This window comes from Pseudophryne corroboree, chromosome 11, assembly GCF_028390025.1.
Source record: "Pseudophryne corroboree isolate aPseCor3 chromosome 11, aPseCor3.hap2, whole genome shotgun sequence".
NCBI lineage: Eukaryota > Metazoa > Chordata > Amphibia > Anura > Myobatrachidae > Pseudophryne > Pseudophryne corroboree.
Window position 1 is genome coordinate 309,969 of NC_086454.1, and position 19,470 is coordinate 329,438.

At 47.0% G+C, this 19,470-nt stretch overlaps 1 protein-coding gene across 6 annotated transcripts in view; it reads right to left on the reverse strand.

Moving 5' to 3' along the window:
* LOC134970257 (golgin subfamily B member 1-like) overlaps positions 1 to 19,470 on the reverse strand; it is a 375,865-nt gene that overhangs the window by 293,529 nt on the left and 62,866 nt on the right. For all 6 annotated transcript variants that reach the window (XM_063946251.1, XM_063946249.1, XM_063946248.1 and 3 more), the window contains 2 exons: positions 18,275 to 18,418; positions 13,307 to 13,453 (listed from right to left, as the gene is read on the reverse strand). In XM_063946251.1, the coding sequence (XP_063802321.1) occupies positions 13,307 to 13,453; positions 18,275 to 18,391 (264 nt within the window). In that variant the 5' untranslated portion in view covers positions 18,392 to 18,418. The remainder of the gene's footprint in view (positions 1 to 13,306; positions 13,454 to 18,274; positions 18,419 to 19,470) is intronic.

Consider the following 19,470-nt stretch of genomic DNA (forward strand, 5'->3'; position numbering starts at 1 on the left):
CTGACTACGTCCAACAACTTGGAGTCCTCCAAGTCACTAGTAGCCGTAGGTACCACAATAGGTTGGTTCAGATGAAACACTGAAACCACCTTAGGGAGAAAATGAGGACGAGTCCTCAATTCCGCCCTGTCTGAATGGAAGATCAGATAAGGGCTTTTACAGGATAAAGCCCGCCAATTCTGACACGTGCCTGGCCGAGGCCAGGACCAACAACATGACCACTTTCCATGTGAGATATTTTAACTCCACAGATTCAAGTGGTTCAAACCAATGTGACTTTAGGAACCCCAAAACTACATTGAGATCCCAAAGTGCCACTGGAGGCACAAAAGGAGGCTGTATATGCAGTACCCCTTTTACAGACGTCTGAACTTCAGGTAGTGAAGCTAGTTCTTTCTGGAAGAAAATTGACAGGGCCGAAATTTGAACCTTAATGGACCCCAATTTTAGGCCCATAGACACTCCTGTTTACAGGAAATGCAGGAATCGACCTAGTTGAAATTCCTCCATCGGGGCCTTACTGGCCTCGCACCACGCAACATATTTTCGCCAAATGCGGTGATAATGCTTTGCGGTTACATCCTTCCTGGCTTGACCAGGGTAGGGATGACTTCATCCGGAATGCCTTTTTCCTTCAGGATCCGGCGTTCAACCGCCCTGCCGTCAAACGCAGCCGCGGTAAGCCTTGGAATAGACAGGGTCCTTGCTGGAGCAGGTCCCTTCTTAGAGGTAGAGGCCACGGGTCCTCCGTGAGCATCTCTTGAAGTTCCGGGTACCAATTCCTTCTTGGCCAATCCGGAGCCACGAGTATAGTTCTTACTCCCCTCCGTCTTATAATTCTCAGTACTTTTGGTATGAGAGGAAGAGGAGGGAACACATACACTGACTGTGTAACACGGTGTTACCAGAGCGTCCACAGCTATTGCCTGAGGGTCCCTTGACCTGGCGCAATACCTGTCCAATTTTTTGTTTAGGCGGGACGCCATCATGTCCACCTTTGGTTTTTCCCAATGGTTTACAATCATGTGGAAGACTTCTGGGTGAAGTCCCCACTCTCCCGGGTGGAGGTCGTGCCTGCTGAGGAAGTCTGCTTCCCAGTTGTCCACTCCCGGAATGAACACTGCTGACAGTGCTATCACATGATTTTCCGCCCAGCGAAAAATCCTTGCAGCTTCTGCCATTGCCCTCCTGCTTCTTGTGCCGCCCTGTCTGTTTACGTGGGCGACTGCCGTGATATTGTCCGACTGGATCAGCACCGGCTGACCTTGAAGCAGAGGTCTTGCTTGGCTTAGGGCATTGTAAATGGCCCTTAGCTCCAAAATATTTATGTGAAGTGATGTCTCCAGGCTTGACCACAAGCCCTGGAAATTTTTTCCCTGTGTGACTGCTCCCCAGCCTCTCAGGCTGGCATCCGTGGTCACCAGGACCCAGTCCTGAATGCCGAATCTGCGGCCCTCTAGAAGATGAGCACTCTGCAACCACCACAGGAGAGACACCCTTGTCTTTGGTGTCAGGGTTATCCGCTGATGCATCTGAAGATGCGATCCGGACCATTTGTCCAGCAGGTCCCACTGGAAAGTTCTTGCGTGGAATCTGCCGAATGGAATTGCTTCGTAGGAAGCCACCATTTTTCCCAGGACCCTTGTGCACTGATGCACTGACACTTGGCCTGGTTTTAGGAGGTTTCTGACTAGTTCGGATAACTCCCTGGCTTTCTCCTCCGGGAGAAAACACCTTTTTCCGGACTGTGTCCAGGATCATCCCTAGGAATAGAAGGCGTGTCATCGGGATCAGCTGCGATTTTGGAATATTGAGAATCCAACCGTGCTGCCGCAGCACTATCTGAGATAGTGCTACCCCGACTTCCAACTGTTCCCTGGATCTTGCCCTTATCAGGAGATCGTCCAAGTAAGGGATAACTAAAACTCCCTTCTTTCGAAGGAGTATCATCATTTCGGCCATTACCTTGGTAAAGACCCGGGGTGCCGTGGACAATCCAATCGGCAGCGTCTGAAACTGATAGTGACAGTTCTGTACCACAAACCTGAGGTACCCTTGGAGAAGGGTAAATTGGGACATGTAGGTAAGCATCTTTGATGTCCAGAGAGACCATATAGTCCCCTTCTTCCAGGTTTGCAATCACTGCTCAGAGTGACTCCATCTTGAATTTGAACCTTTGTATGTAAGTGTTCAAGGATTTTAGATTTAAAAATGGTCTCACCGAGCCGTCCGGCTTCGGTACCACAAATAGTGTGGAATAGTACCCCTTTCCCTGTTGCAGGAGGGGTACCTTGATTATCACCTGCTGGGAATACAGCCTGTGAATGGCTTGCAATACTGTCTCCCTGTCTGAGGGAGACGTCGGTAAAGCAGACTTTATGAAACGGCGAGGGGGAGACGTCTCGAATTTCTTGAGACGGGCCCCCACCGTGCCTGAGACCGCTTGTAAAGCCCCAGCGTCATGCTGAGGACTTTGCGGAGGCGGGAGAGGGCTTCCAGTGGCCACCAGGTCTGTTAGACCTACCCGAAATAACTCCTCCCTTTTATAAGGCGATACTTCCATATGCCTTTTGGAATCATCATCACCTGACCACTGTCTTGTCCATAACCCTCTTCTGGCAGAAATGGACAGCGCACTTACTCTTGATGCCAGTCGGCAAATATCCCTCTGTGCATCACGCATATATAGAAATGCATCTTTTAAATGCTCTATAGTTAGTAATATACTGTCCCTATCTAGGGCATCAATATTGTCAGTCAGGGAATCCGACCAAGCCACCCCAGCACTGCACATCCAGGCTGAGGCGATTGCTGGTCGCAGTATCACACCCGTGTGAGTGTATATACATTTTAGGATATTTTACTGCTTTCTGTCAGCAGGTTTCTTAAGGGCGGCCGTATCCGGGGACGGTAGTGCCACCTGTTTAGACAAGCGTGTGAGCGCTTTATTCACCCTAAGGGGTGTTTCCCAACGTGCCCTATCCTCTGGCGGGAAGGGGTATGATGCTAATAACTTTTTCGGAATTAACAGTTTTTATCAGGGGAAACCCACGCATCAGCACACACTTCATTTAATTCCTCAGATGCAGGAAAAACTACAGGCAGTTTTTTCTCACCCAACCTAATACCCTTTTTAGTGGTACTGGTATTATCAGAAATGTGTAAAAACATTTTCCATAGCCTCAATCATGTAACGTGTGGCCCTACTGGAAGTCACATTCGTCTCTTAATCGTCGACACTGGAGTCAGTATCCGTGTCGGCGTCTGTATCTGCCATCTGCGGTAACGGGCGTTTTAGAGCCCCAGATGGCTTTTGAGACACCTGGACAGGCACAGGCTGAGTCGCCGGCTGTCTCATGTCATCAATCTTTTGTAAAGAGCTGACACTGTCACATAATTCCTTCCATAAGCTCATCCACTCAGGTGTCGACTCCCTAGGGGGTGACAACTCTGTTACAGGCAATTGCTCCGCCTCCACCTCATTTTCCTCCTCATACATGTCGACACAACGTACCGACACACAGCACACACACAGGGAATGCTCTGATAGAGGACAGGACCCCACTAGCCCTTTGGGGAGACAGAGGGAGAGTATGCCAGCACACACCAGAGCGCTATATATATATATATATATATACAGGGATAACCTTATATAAGTGTTTTTCCCCTTATAGCTGCTGTATTGTTATACTGCGCCTAATTAGTGCCCCCCTCTCTTTTTTAACCCCTTTCTGTAGTGTAGTAACTGCAGGGGAGAGCCAGGGAGCTTCCCTCCAACGGAGCTGTGAGAGAAAATGGCGCCAGTGTGCTGAGGAGATAGGCTCCGCCCCCTTCTCGGCGGCCTTTTCTCCCGTTTTTCTGTGGAATCTGGCAGGGGTTAAAATTCATCCATATAGCCCTGGGGGCTATATGTGATGTATTTTCGCCAGCCAAGGTGTTTTTATTGCTGCTCAGGGCGCCCCCCCCTAGCACCCTGCACCCTCAGTGACCGAAGTGTGAAGTGTGCTGAGGAGCAATGGCGCACAGCTGCAGTGCTGTGCGCTACCTTGGTGAAGACAGGATGTCTTCTGCCGCCGATTTTTCCGGACCTCTTCTTGCTTCTGGCTCTGTAAGGGGGCCGGCGGCGCGGCTCTGGGACCGAGCTCCGAGGCTGGGCCTGTGTTCGGTCCCTCTGGAGCTAATGGTGTCCAGTAGCCTAAGAAGCCCAATCCACTCTGCACGCAGGTGAGTTCGCTTCTTCTCCCCTTAGTCCCTCGATGCAGTGAGCCTGTTGCCAGCAGGTCTCACTGAAAATAAAAAACCTAAAACTAAACTTTCACTAAGAAGCTCAGGAGAGCCCCTAGTGTGCACCCTTCTCGGCCGGGCACAAAAATCTAACTGAGGCTTGGAGGAGGGTCATAGGGGGAGGAGCCAGTGCACACCAGGTAGTCCTAAAGCTTTACTTTTGTGCCCAGTCTCCTGCGGAGCCGCTATTCCCCATGGTCCTTACGGATTTCCCAGCATCCACTAGGACGTCAGAGAAATAACATATAATATCTAGATATGACGGTGTTATATACACTCTCCAGCACACTGCCTCTAGCATTCTACCACAGCTCAGCCACGGGATAAATATAACATATAATATCTAGGTATGACTGTGTGTTATATACACTCTCCAGCACACTGCCTCTAGCATTCTACCACAGATCAGCCACGGGATAAATATAACATATAATATCTAGGTATGACTGTGTGTTATATACACTCTCCAGCACACTGCCTCCAGCATTCTACCACAGATCAGCCACGGGATAAATATAACATATAATATCTAGGTATGAATGTGTTATATACACTCTCCAGCACACTGCCTCTAGCATTCTACCACAGATCAGCCACGGGATAAATATAACATATAATATCTAGGTATGACTGTGTGTTATATACACTCTCCATCACACTGCCTCCAGCATTCTACCACAGATCAGCCACGGGATAAATATAACATATAATATCTAGATATGACGGTGTTATATATACACTCTCCAGCACACTGCCTCCAGCATTCTACCACAGATCAGCCACGGGATAAATATAACATATAATATCTAGGTTTGACTGTGTGTTATATACACTCTCCAGCACACTGCATCCAGCATTCTACCACAGATCAGCCACGGGATAAATATAACATATAATATCTAGGTATGACTGTGTGTTATATACACTCTCCAGCACACTGCCTCTAGCATTCTACCACAGATCAGCCACGGGATAAATATAACATATAATATCTAGGTATGACTGTGTGTTATATACACTCTCCAGCACACTGCCTCTAGCATTCTACCATAGATCAGCCACGGGATAAATATAACATATAATATCTAGATATGACGGTGTTATATACACTCTCCAGCACACTGCCTCTAGCATTCTACCACAGATCAGCCACGGGATAAATATAACATATAATATCTAGGTATGACTGTGTGTTATATACACTCTCCAGCACACTGCCTCTAGCATTCTACCACAGCTCAGCCATGGGATAAATATAACATATAATAACCAGGTATGACTTTGTGTTATATACACTCTCCAGCACACTGCCTCTAGCATTCTACCACAGATCAGCCACGGGATAAATATAACATATAATATCTAGGTATGACTGTGTGTTATATACACTCTCCAGCACACTGCCTCCAGCATTCTACCACAGATCAGCCACGGGATAAATATAACATATAATATCTAGGTATGACTGTGTGTTATATACACTCTCCAGCACACTGCCTCCAGCATTCTACCACAGATCAGCCATGGGATAAATATAACATATAATATCTAGGTATGACTGTGTGTTATATACACTCTCCAGCACACTGCCTCCAGCATTCTACCACAGATCAGCCACAGGATAAATATAACATATAATATCTAGATATGACGGTGTTATGTACACTCTCCAGCACACTGCCTCTAGCATTCTACCACAGATCAGCCACGGGATAAATATAACATATAATATCTAGGTATGACTGTGTGTTATATACACTCTCCAGCACACTGCCTCTAGCATTCTACCACAGCTCAGCCACGGGATAAATATAACGTATAATATCTAGGTATGACTGTGTGTTATATACACTCTCCAGCACACTGCCTCTAGCATTCTACCACAGCTCAGCCACGGGATATATATAACATATAATATCTAGGTATGACTGTGTGTTATATACACTCTCCAGCACACTGCCTCTAGCACTCTACCACAGATCAGCCACGGGATAAATATACATATAATATCTAGGTATGACTGTGTTATATACACTCTCCAGCACACTGCCTCTAGCATTCTACCACAGCTCAGCCACGGGATAAATATAACATATAATATCTAGATATGACGGTGTTATATACACTCTCCAGCACACTGCCTCCAGCATTCTACCACAGATCAGCCACGGGATAAATATAACATATAATATCTAGATATGACGGTGTTATATACACTCTCCAGCACACTGCCTCCAGCATTCTACCACAGATCAGCCACAGGATAAATAATAAGAATTTACTTACCGATAATTCTATTTCTCATAGTCCGTAGTGGATGCTGGGAACTCAGTAAGGACCATGGGGAATAGCGGCTCCGCAGGAGACTGGGCACAAAAAGTAAAAGCTTTAGACTAGCTGGTGTGCACTGGCTCCTCCCCCTATGACCCTCCTCCAAGCCTCAGTTAAGATACTGTGCCCGGACGAGCGTACATAATAAGGAAGGATCTTGAATCCCGGGTAAGAATCATACCAGCCACACCAATCACACCGTACAACTCGTGATCTGAACCCAGTTAACAGTATGATAACCGTAGGAGCCTCTGAAAAGATGGCTCACAGCAATAAACAACCCGATTTGTTTGTAACAATAACTATATACAAGTATTGCAGACAATCCGCACTTGGGATGGGCGCCCAGCATCCACTACGGACTATGAGAAATAGAATTATCGGTAAGTAAATTCTTATTTTCTCTGACGTCCTAGTGGATGCTGGGAACTCCGTAAGGACCATGGGGATTATACCAAAGCTCCCAAACGGGCGGGAGAGTGCGGATGACTCTGCAGCACCGAATGAGAGAACTCCAGGTCCTCCTCAGCCAGGGTATCAAATTTGTAGAATTTAGCAAACGTGTTTGCCCCTGACCAAGTAGCTGCTCGGCAAAGTTGTAAAGCCGAGACCCCTCGGGCAGCCGCCCAAGATGAGCCCACCTTCCTTGTGGAATGGGCTTTTACAGATTTTGGCTGTGGCAGGCCTGCCACAGAATGTGCAAGTTGAATTGTACTACAAATCCAACGAGCAATCGTCTGCTTAGAAGCAGGAGCACCCAGCTTGTTGGGTGCATACAGTATAAACAGCGAGTCAGATTTTCTGACTCCAGCCGTCCTGGAAACATATATTTTCAGGGCCCTGACTACGTCCAGCAACTTGGAGTCCTCCAAGTCCCTAGTAGCCACAGGTACCACAATAGGTTGATTCATGTGAAACGCTGAAACCACCTTAGGGAGAAATTGAGGACGAGTCCTCAATTCCGCCCTATCCGAATGAAATATCAGGTAAGGGCTTTTATAGGATAAAGCCGCCAATTCTGATACGCGCCTAGCTGAAGCCAGGGCCAACAGCATTACCACTTTCCATGTGAGATATTTCAAATCCACTGTGGCAAGTGGTTCAAACCAATGTGATTTTAGGAACCCTAAAACTACATTGAGATCCCAAGGTGCCACTGGAGGCACAAAAGGAGGCTGTATATGCAGTACCCCTTTGACAAACGTCTGAACTTCAGGCACTGAAGCCAGTTCTTTCTGGAAGAAGATCGACAGGGCCGAAATTTGAACCTTAATGGATCCTAATTTTAGGCCCATAGACAATCCTGCTTGCAGGAAATGTAGGAAACGACCCAGTTGAAATTCCTCCGTAGGGGCCTTCTTGGCCTCACACCACGCAACATATTTTCGCCAAATGCGATGATAATGTTTTGCAGTTACATCCTTCCTGGCCTTGATCAGGGTAGGGATGACTTCATCTGGAATGCCTTTTTCCTTCAGGATCCGGCGTTCAACCGCCATGCCGTCAAACGCAGCCGCGGTAAGTCTTGGAACAGACAAGGTCCCTGCTGGAGCAGGTCCTTCCTTAGAGGTAGAGGCCACGGGTCCTCCGTGAGCATCTCTTGCAGCTCCGGGTACCAAGTTCTTCTTGGCCAATCCGGAGCCACGAGTATCGTTCTTACTCCTCTCCTTCTTATGATTCTCAGTACTTTTGGTATGAGAGGAAGAGGAGGGAACACATATACCGACTGGAACACCCACGGAGTTACCAGAGCGTCCACCGCTATTGCCTGAGGGTCCCTTGACCTGGCGCAATATCTGTCCAGTTTCTTGTTGAGACGGGACGCCATCATGTCCACCTTTGGTTTTTCCCAACGGTTTACAATCACTTGGAAGACTTCTGGATGAAGTCCCCACTCCCCCGGGTGGAGGTCGTGTCTGCTGAGGAAGTCTGCTTCCCAGTTGTCCACTCCCGGAATGAACACTGCTGACAGTGCTATCACATGATTTTCCGCCCAGCGGAGAATCCTTGCAGCTTCTGCCATTGCCCTCCTGCTTCTTGTGCCGCCCTGTCTGTTTACGTGGGCGACAGCCGTGATGTTGTCCGACTGGATCAATACCGGTTGACCCTGAAGCAGAGGCCTTGCTTGACTTAGGGCATTGTAAATGGCCCTTAGCTCTAGGATATTTATGTGAAGAGACGTTTCCATGCTTGACCACAAGCCCTGGAAATTTCTTCCCTGTGTGACTGCTCCCCAGCCTCTCAGGCTGGCATCTGTGGTTACCAGCATCCAATCCTGAATGCCGAATCTGCGGCCCTCTAGAAGATGAGCCTTCTGTAACCACCACAGGAGAGATACCCTTGTCCTTGGAGATAGGGTTATCCGCTGATGCATCTGAAGATGCGATCCGGACCATTTGTCCAGCAGATCCCACTGAAAAGTTCTTGCATGGAATCTTCCGAATGGAATCGCTTCGTAAGAAGCCACCATTTTTCCCAGGACTCTCGTGCAATGATGCACTGACACTTGTCCTGGTTTTAGGAGGTTCCTGACTAGCTCGGATAACTCCCTGGCCTTCTCCTCCGGGAGAAACACCTTTTTCTGGACTGTGTCCAGAATCATCCCTAGGAACAGTAGACGTGTTGTCGGAATCAGCTGTGATTTTGGGATATTTAGAATCCACCCGTGCTGACGTAGCACTACTTGAGATAGTGCTACTCCGACCTCTAACTGTTCCCTGGACCTTGCCCTTATCAGGAGATCGTCCAAGTAAGGGATAATTAATACGCCTTTTCTTCGAAGAAGAATCATCATTTCGGCCATTACCTTGGTAAAGACCCGTGGTGCCGTGGACAATCCAAACGGCAGCGTCTGAAACTGATAATGACAGTTTTGTATCACAAACCTGAGGTACCCTTGGTGAGAAGGGTAGATTGGGACATGGAGATAAGCATCCTTGATGTCTAGAGATACCATATAGTCCCCTTCTTCCAGGTTCGCTATCACTGCTCTGAGTGACTCCATCTTGAATTTGAACCTTTTTATGTAAGTGTTCAAAGATTTTAGATTTAAAATTGGTCTCACCGAGCCGTCCGGCTTCGGTACCACAAACAGCGTGGAATAATACCCCTTTCCCTGTTGTAGGAGGGGTACCTTGATTATCACCTGCTGGGAATACAGCTTGTGAATAGCTTCCAATACTGCCTCCCTGTCGGAGGGAGACGTTGGTAGAGCAGACTTCAGGAACCGGCGAGAGGGAGACGTCTCGAATTCCAATTTGTACCCCTGTGATACTACCTGCAGGATCCAGGGGTCCACTTGCGAGTGAGCCCACTGCGCGCTGAAATTCTTGAGACGGCCCCCCACCGTGCCCGAGTCTGCTTGCAGAGCCCCAGCGTCATGCTGAGGACTTGGCAGAAGCGGGGGATGGCTTCTGCTCCTGGGAAGAGGCTGCATGGTGCAGTCTTTTTCCCCTTCCTCTGCCCCGGGGCAGGAACGAGCGGCCTTTTTCCCTCTTGCCCTTATAGGGACGAAAGGACTGGGTTTGAAAAGACGGTGTCTTTTTCTGCTGAGAGGTGACCTGGGGTAAAAAGGTGGATTTTCCAGCCGTTGCTGTGGCCACCAGGTCCGATAGACCGACCCCAAATAACTCCTCCCCTTTATACGGCAATACTTCCATATGTCGTTTGGAAACCACATCACCTGACCACTGTCGCGTCCATAACGTTCTTCTGGCAGAAATGGACATCGCACTTACTCTAGATGCCAGGGTGCAAATATCCCTCTGTGCATCTCGCATATATAGTAATGCATCCTTTAAATGCTCTATAGTTAATAATATACTGTCCCTATCCAGGGTATCAATATTTTCAGTCAGGGAATCCGACCAAGCCACTCCAGCGCTGCACATCCAGGCTGAGGCGATCGCTGGTCGCAGTATAACACCGGTATGTGTGTATATACCTTTTAAGATATTTTCCAGCCTTCTATCAGCTGGTTCCTTGAGAGCGGCCGTATCAGGAGACGGTAACGCCACTTGTTTTGATAAGCGTGTGAGCGCCTTATCTACCCTAGGGGGTGTTTCCCAACGTGCCCTAACCTCTGGCGGGAAAGGGTATAGTGCCAATAATTTATTAGAAATCAGCAGTTTTTTATCGGGGGAAACCCACGCTTTATCACACACCTCATTTAATTCATCTGACTCAGGAAAAACCACTGGTAGTTTTTCACACCCCACATAATACCCTTTTTTGTGGTACTTGTAGTGTCAGAAATGTTCAATGCCTCCTTCATTGCCGTGATCATGTAACGTGTGGCCCTACTGGACATTACGTTTGTCTCGTCACCGTCGACACTGGATTCAGTATCCGTGTCAGGGTCTGTGTCGACCATCTGAGGTAACGGGCGTTTTAGCGCCCCTGACGGTGTCTGAGACGCCTGAACAGGCACTAATTGATTTGTCGGCTGTCTCATGTCGTCAACAGTTTTTTGCAAAGTGCTGACATTGTCACGTAATTCTTTAATTACTACCATCCAGTCAGGTGTCGACTCCCTAGGGGGTGACATCACTAACACAGGCAATTGCTCTGCTTCCACATCATTTTCCTCCTCATACATGTCGACACAATCGTACCGACACCCAGCACACACACAGGGAATGCTCTGATAGAGGACAGGACCCCACTAGCCCTTTGGGGAGACAGAGGGAGAGTTTGCCAGCACACACCAGAGCGCTATATATATATATACAGGGATAACCTTATATAAGTGTTACTCCCTGTTATAGCTGCTGTATTTATACATTAGCTGCCAATAGTGCCCCCCTCTCTGTTTTACCCTGTTTCTGTAGTGCAGGACTGCAGGGGAGAGTCAGGGAGCCGTCCTTCCAGCGGAGCTGTGAAAGAAAATGGCGCTTGTGTGCTGAGGAGAAAGGCTCCGCCCCCTTCACGGCGGCCTTTTCTCCCGCTTTTTTCAGGAAACTGGCAGGGGATAAATGCATCCATATAGCCCAGGAGCTATATGTGATGCATTTTTTTTAGCCATATAAGGTTTTTATATCGTTTATATTGCGTCTCAGGGCGCTCCCCCCCAGCGCCCTGCACCCTCAGTGACCGGAGTGTGAAGTGTGCTGAGAGCAATGGCGCACAGCTGCGGTGCTGTGCGCTACCTTATTTGAAGACAGGAACGTCTTCTGCCGCCGCTTTCTCCGGACCTCTTCGCTCTTCTGGCTCTGTAAGGGGGCCGGCGGCGCGGCTCCGGGACCCATCCAGGCTGAACCTGTGATCGTCCCTCTGGAGCTAATGTCCAGTAGCCAAGAAGCCCAATCCACTCTGCAGTCAGGTGAGTTCGCTTCTTCTCCCCTTAGTCCCACGATGCAGTGAGCCTGTTGCCAGCAGGACTCACTGAAAATAAAAAACCTATTTAAACTTTTACTTCTAAGCAGCTCAGGAGAGCCACCTAGCTTGCACCCTTCTCGTTCGGGCACAAAAATCTAACTGAGGCTTGGAGGAGGGTCATAGGGGGAGGAGCCAGTGCACACCAGCTAGTCTAAAGCTTTTACTTTTTGTGCCCAGTCTCCTGCGGAGCCGCTATTCCCCATGGTCCTTACGGAGTTCCCAGCATCCACTAGGACGTCAGAGAAATAACATATAATATCTAGGTATGACTGTGTGTTATGTACACTCTCCAGCACACTGCCTCTAGCATTCTACCACAGATCAGCCACGGGATAAATATAACATATAATATCTAGGTATGACTGTGTGTTATATACACTCTCCAGCACACTGCCTCTAGCATTCTACCACAGCTCAGCCACGGGATAAATATAACATATAATATCTAGATATGACGGTGTTATATACACTCTCCAGCACACTGCCTCCAGCATTCTACCACAGATCAGCCACGGGATAAATATAACATATAATATCTAGGTATGAATGTGTTATATACACTCTCCAGCACACTGCCTCTAGCATTCTACCACGATCAGCCACGGGATAAATATAACATATAATATCTAGATATGACGGTGTTATATACACTCTCCAGCACACTGCCTCTAGCATTCTACCACAGCTCAGCCACGGGATAAATATAACATATAATATCTAGATATGACGGTGTTATATACACTCTCCAGCACACTGCCTCCAGCATTCTACCACAGATCAGCCATGGGATAAATATAACATATAATATCTAGATATGACGGTGTTATATACACTCTCCAGCACACTGCCTCCAGCATTCTACCACAGATCAGCCAAAGCGTATTCAGCACTCTTCACCATCAATGTTACATCACAAACCTGGCACAGTAGCTTAAATAGTTTTTCATGCACACCAATAGCGGCCAAATAACTGCATATGCCCAACTTTCCGTGTCAAGGCAAAGAAACTGTTGGACAGGTATGGGTTAGAGGCAATGGGTAGGATTCTGTTTGTAAGATGAAGCCCACACAGCTTTTTCAGGCAACAGACTTGCAAGGTAAGGAACCAAGAATCACTATCCCCAAAAGTACTGTTGGAGTAAGGGCGCTCTGCATAGCAAATATGCTTTCATGTCATCATTTTCAATTGCCACTTCATCCAGCAGCACAAGTCTCTGCCAGCAAGACTCAAAACCCAGCCGTGCAATCAGTCAAACCAATGAAGATTTGTTTGTTTGGGCGCAGCTGATCTGAAGAGCTCATGCCAAACATTTACCTTCCTCTTCTCAACTTTTTTGACTTGTGCTCCGGACGACGTGAGCTGCTTCTTCAGCTCTTCCAACTGGGAAGTCAGTGACGCAATCTTGGCCTTGTTCTGGAGTTTTGCTTTAGAGATCTTAGATTCTGAAGATTCCTTTTCTTCCTGCGTATCAATGTAACTGATCAATAGCCCGCCAGAGAAATACAGTGTACGCTGGTTAAACAGAGTCAACTGCAGGTGAATACATTTTAAAATAGAAACAGAGAATACACCTTCTAAAGACACTAAGATGAAACCGATTAAGCTCAGAAGTCGTCCAAGGGGTTTAGCCAAAAGATTTAATAAAAGTTGCAAGTGCAAACACGTGTCAAACACATGATGTGGTCAGTAGAGGGGCTTTGCAATGTCCATCTGAGCTCTGTACTGTAAAATCCTCTACTGTCTCCTCCCCTCCCTGCCTTCACATGACATTCTATGGTTTTTGCAAAATCAAGAGAGATTTTGAAAAGGAGATAAAGAATGTAGGAGAACAGCTAAGAAAATAACTTTAATAATCATATACATGCTCAAATGGTACGTCACTTGCTATTTGAAGATAAAAAAATAAGCCTTTAATGTGGGACTGCTGCTCCAGGATTCTGAGACGACATCCCCAACAGACTATCGCACTAAATAGACTGTCTCTATGCATTATATTCACTCCATTGTATCAGAAAAACTGGAAAGAATATCAAAGAGAAAAAAGAATGCTGATCATACACATAAGGCTGGCCATGGTTAGGGGAATAGCGGGCTCCGAAGGAGGCTGGGCACTCTAGAAAGATTTATGACTACCTGGTGTGCACTGGCTCCTCCCACTATGACCCTCCTCCAAGCCTCAGTTAGGATACTGTGCCCGGACGAGCAGACATAATAAGGAAGGATTTAGAATCCCGGGTAAGACTCTTACCAGCCACACCAATCACACCGTACAACTCGTGATACTATATCCAGTTTGACAGTATGAAAAACAACTGAGCCTCTCAACAGATGGCTCAACAATAACCCTTTAGTTAACAATAACTATTTACAAGTATTGCAGACAATCCGCACTTGGGATGGGCGCCCAGCATCCACTACGGACTACGAGAAATAGAATTACCGGTGAGTAAATTCTCTCCTGCCCTCACACATAGCCAGGCAGGACATCTCCGGCAGCAGGCAGCAGCAGCGGCGAGCACATTGGGGGCATGTGTTTATCTGGCCCAGTGGGGGCATGTGTTTATCTGGCCCAGTGGGGGCATGTGTTTATCTGGCACTTTTAGGGGCATATGTTTATCTGGCACTTTTAGGGACATATGTTTATCTGGCACTTTTAGGGACATATGTTTATCTGGCACTTTTAGGGACATATGTTTATCTGGCCCAGTGGGGACATATGTTTATCTGGCACTTTTAGGGGCATATGTTTATCTGGCACTTTTAGGGACATATGTTTATCTGGCCCAGTGGGGACATATGTTTATCTGGCACTTTTAGGGGCATATGTATATCTGGCACTTTTAGGGGCATATGTTTATCTGGCCCAGTGGGGACATATGTTTATCTGGCACTTTTAGGGGCATATGTTTATCTGGCACTTTTAGGGACATATGTTTATCTGGCCCAGTGGGGACATATGTTTATCTGGCACTTTTAGGGGCATATGTATATCTGGCACTTTTAGGGGCATATGTTTATCTGGCCCAGTGGGGACATATGTTTATCTGGCACTTTTAGGGGCATATGTTTATCTGGCCCAGTGGGGGCATGTGTTTATCTGGCCCAGTGGGGACATATGTTTATCTGCCACTTTTAGGGACATATGTTTATCTGGCCCAGTGGAGGCATATGTTTATCTGGCACTTTTAGGGACATATGTTTATCTGGCACTTTTAGGGACATATGTTTATCTGGCCCAGTGGGGGCATATGTTTATCTGGCACTTTTAGGGGCATATGTATATCTGGCCCAGTGGGGACATATGTTTATCTGGCACTTTTAGGGACATATGTTTATCTGGCACTTTTAGGGACATATGTTTATCTGGCCTAGTGGGGGCATATGTTTATCTGGCACTTTTAGGGGCATATGTTTATCTGGCCCAGTGGGGACATATGTTTATCTGGCACTTTTAGGGGCATATGTTTATCTGGCCCAGTGGGGGCATGTGTTTATCTGGCCCAGTGGGGGCATATGTTTATCTGGCACTTTTAGGGGCATATGTATATCTGGCCCAGTGGGGACATATGTTTATCTGCCACTTTTAGGGACATATGTTTATCTGGCCCAGTGGAGGCATATGTTTATCTGGCCTAGTGGGGGCATATGTTTATCTGGCACTTTTAGGGGCATATGTTTATCTGGCCCAGTGGGGACATATGTTTATCTGGCACTTTTAGGGGCATATGTTTATCTGGCCCAGTGGGGGCATATGTTTATCTGGCACTTTTAGGGGCATATGTTTATCTGGCCCAGTGGGGGCATGTGTTTATCTGGCCCAGTGGGGGCATATGTTTATCTGGCACTTTTAGGGACATATGTTTATCTGGCACTTTTAGGGACATATGTTTATCTGGCCCAGTGGGGGCATATGTTTATCTGGCACTTTTAGGGGCATATGTATATCTAGCCCAGTGGGGACATATGTTTATCTGGCACTTTTAGGGACATATGTTTATCTGGCACTTTTAGGGACATATGTTTATCTGGCCCAGTGGGGGCATATGTTTATCTGGCACTTTTAGGGACATATGTTTATCTGGCACTTTTAGGGACATATGTTTATCTGGCCCAGTGGGGGCATATGTTTATCTGGCACTTTTAGGGGCATATGTATATCTAGCCCAGTGGGGACATATGTTTATCTGGCACTTTTAGGGACATATGTTTATCTGGCACTTTTAGGGACATATGTTTATCTGGCCCAGTGGGGGCATATGTTTATCTGGCACTTTTAGGGGCATATGTTTATCTGGCCCAGTGGGGACATATGTTTATCTGGCACTTTTAGGGGCATATGTTTATCTGGCACTTTTAGGGGCATATGTTTATCTGGCCCAGTGGGGGCATGTGTTTATCTGGCCCAGTGGGGGCATGTGTTTATCTGGCACTTTTAGGGGCATATGTATATCTGGCCCAGTGGGGACATATGTTTATCTGCCACTTTTAGGGACATATGTATATCTGGCCCAGTGGGGGCATATGTTTATCTGGAACTTTTAGGGGCATATGTTTATCTGGCCCAGTGGGGGCATATGTTTATCTGGCACTTTTAGGGGCATATGTTTATCTGGCTCAGTGGGGACATGTGTTTATCTGGCACTTTTAGGGGCATATGTATATCTGGCCCAGTTGGGGCATATGTTTATCTGGCACTTTTAGGGGCATATGTATATCTGGCCCAGTGGGGACATATGTTTATCTGGCACTTTTAGGGGCATATGTTTATCTGGCACTTTTAGGGACATATGTTTATCTGGCACTTTTAGGGGCATATGTATATCTGGCCCAGTGGGGACATATGTTTATCTGGCACTTTTAGGGGCATATGTATATCTGGCCCAGTGGGGACATATGTTTATCTGGCACTTTTAGGGGCATATGTTTATCTGGCCCAGTGGGGACATATGTTTATCTGGCACTTTTAGGGGCATATGTTTATCTGGCCCAGTGGGGACATATGTTTATCTGGCACTTTTAGGGGCATATGTTTATCTGGCCCAGTGGGGACATATGTTTATCTGGCACTTTTAGGGGCATATGTTTATCTGGCCCAGTGGGGACATATGTTTATCTGGCCCAGTGGGGGCATATGTTTATCTGGCACTTTTAGGGGCATATGTATATCTGGCACTTTTAGGGGCATAAGTGTATCTGGCATTTTTAGGAGCATATGTATATCTGGCACTTTTAGGGGCATATGTATATCTGGCACTTTTAGGGGCATAAGTGTATCTGGTACTATTGGGGGCATATGTGTATCTGGCACTGCACTACTGAGGGCATATGTGTATCTGGCACTATTGGTGGCATATGTGTATCTGGCACTGCACTACTGGACCCCATGTGTGTATCACACACCCATTTTTTTGAGTGCGCACGCCGACACAGCACCAATAAGACATTTTTCCTACTTGCACCACTGCGATACTTGACATCTCTTTGATTATACTTTATTGATGGTTTTTCTAAAAAACCTTTGAAAGTTGCATAGAAGACTGTTTCTTTTTCTTGCACCCCACACAAGACTTAGACCTTGACATCTCAGCCCAGTTGGGATTTTAAGTTTTACATATCTGCCCTAAGCTTCCATCCCAATGAACATTTCAGATAATGCAGAATATTGCAAAACGGCTGCAACTAAATAAAACCCTTTCACTATGCAGAAGTATCTGTAAAACATCCTACAACTACTAATATGGCAGCATAAGACCACTGGTTCCACCAGAGTGCCTCCTGGCTCCAAGGCTTCTCTCCCCAATGCTCTACTCAAATTCCAAATGTACTTTTTAAGCTATAAGGGACCTAAAACACAGACTCCTTTCTGTAATCCTCCAGAAATCTTTTCATCCAGACATCCTACGCTCCTCGGAAAATAAGCGTTTCTACCAATTTGTGGTTTTGCTGACACTATACAACCTGCACACAGCCTTACGTACACATTTCATGCCCCTCTGCCACATCCTGCTCAAGTATTCTGCTTACAGGTGGCCCCCACAGCTATATCTGCACACGGGAGGCAGGTACGTGACCGGCGAGTCACAATACAGATGCCGGAATCACGCCCCCTTACAGTCCCAACAGTCGTCATGCCGACTAACAGGGACTATTTCCACTCGTGGGTGTCCACAACACCCATAGACTGGGAATATAACCCACTCCGCTCGCTCCCCCGCCGGTCTCCTGACCCCCAGTTACGCATACCTAAACCCTGCACACAAGAAGCTTCATCCTTGTACAAACCTTCAGCTCTTGTTCCTTCTTGCGCAGGTCATCTTCTTTCTCCCTGATCAGATCCTTCAGCTGTGCCACCAGCTGCTGTGTGTGTGCCAGCCGTTCCGTCAGATCTGCCACTGACATGATGCCAGCACTCTGATTGTTGGAGGCCTGCAGAGCAGAAGATAGCCACTGATTGTATTACTCCAGCGCCAAATTAATTGCACAATATCAGAAACTATGTCATCTCATGGTTATGCCGGCTGACGAGACATAAATATTTCAAGCATGCTAAGGAAAAACCCTCCAACCCCTGGTAATACGCAGTGTGAAAATGTTTATGTATAAGGTTGGGAGCAAGGAGAATCAGAAAAGCCCTTTGGGGCAGTTCTCTCTATCTTGTTGTATTCATATCATTAAAGATGCCGGTTTGGTTTAGTTAACAACTGTTCCCTTCCAAACTAAGCACAAAAAATAAGATTTTAAACCTACCGGTAAATCTTTTTCTCCTAGTCCGTAGAGGATGCTGGGGACACCATAAGAACCATGGGGTATAGACGGGCTCCGCAGGAGACATGGGCACTCTAAGACTTTAGATGGGTGTGAACTGGCTCCTCCCTCTATGCCCCTCCTCCAGACCTCAGTTATAGAACTGTGCCCAGAGGAGACGGACAGTACGAGGAAAGGATTTTTGTTAATCTAAGGGCGAGATACATACCAGCCCACACCATACACACCGTACAACATAGTATATACTAAACCAGTTAACAGTATGAACAAAACAGCATCAGCCAGAGACTGATCTCAACTGTAACATAACCCTTATGTAAGCAACAACTATATACAAGCCTTGCAGAGTTTGTCCGCACTGGGACTGGCGCCCAGCATCCTCTACGGACTAGGAGAAAAAGATTTACCGGTAGGTTTAAAATCTTATTTTCTCTTACGTCCTAGTGGATGCTGGGGACTCCGTAAGGACCATGATGTTTATACCAAAGCTCCAAACCGGGCGGGAGAGTGCGGATGACTCTGCAGCACCGATTGAGCAAACATGAGGTCCTCCTCAGCCAGGGTATCAAACTTGTAGAATTTTGCAAAAGTGTTTGACCCCGACCACGTAGCTGCTCGGCAACGCTGTAATGCCGAGACGCCTCGGGCAGCCGCCAAAGAAGAGCCCACCTTCCTAGTGGAATGGGCCTTTACCAAATTTGTTAACGGCAATC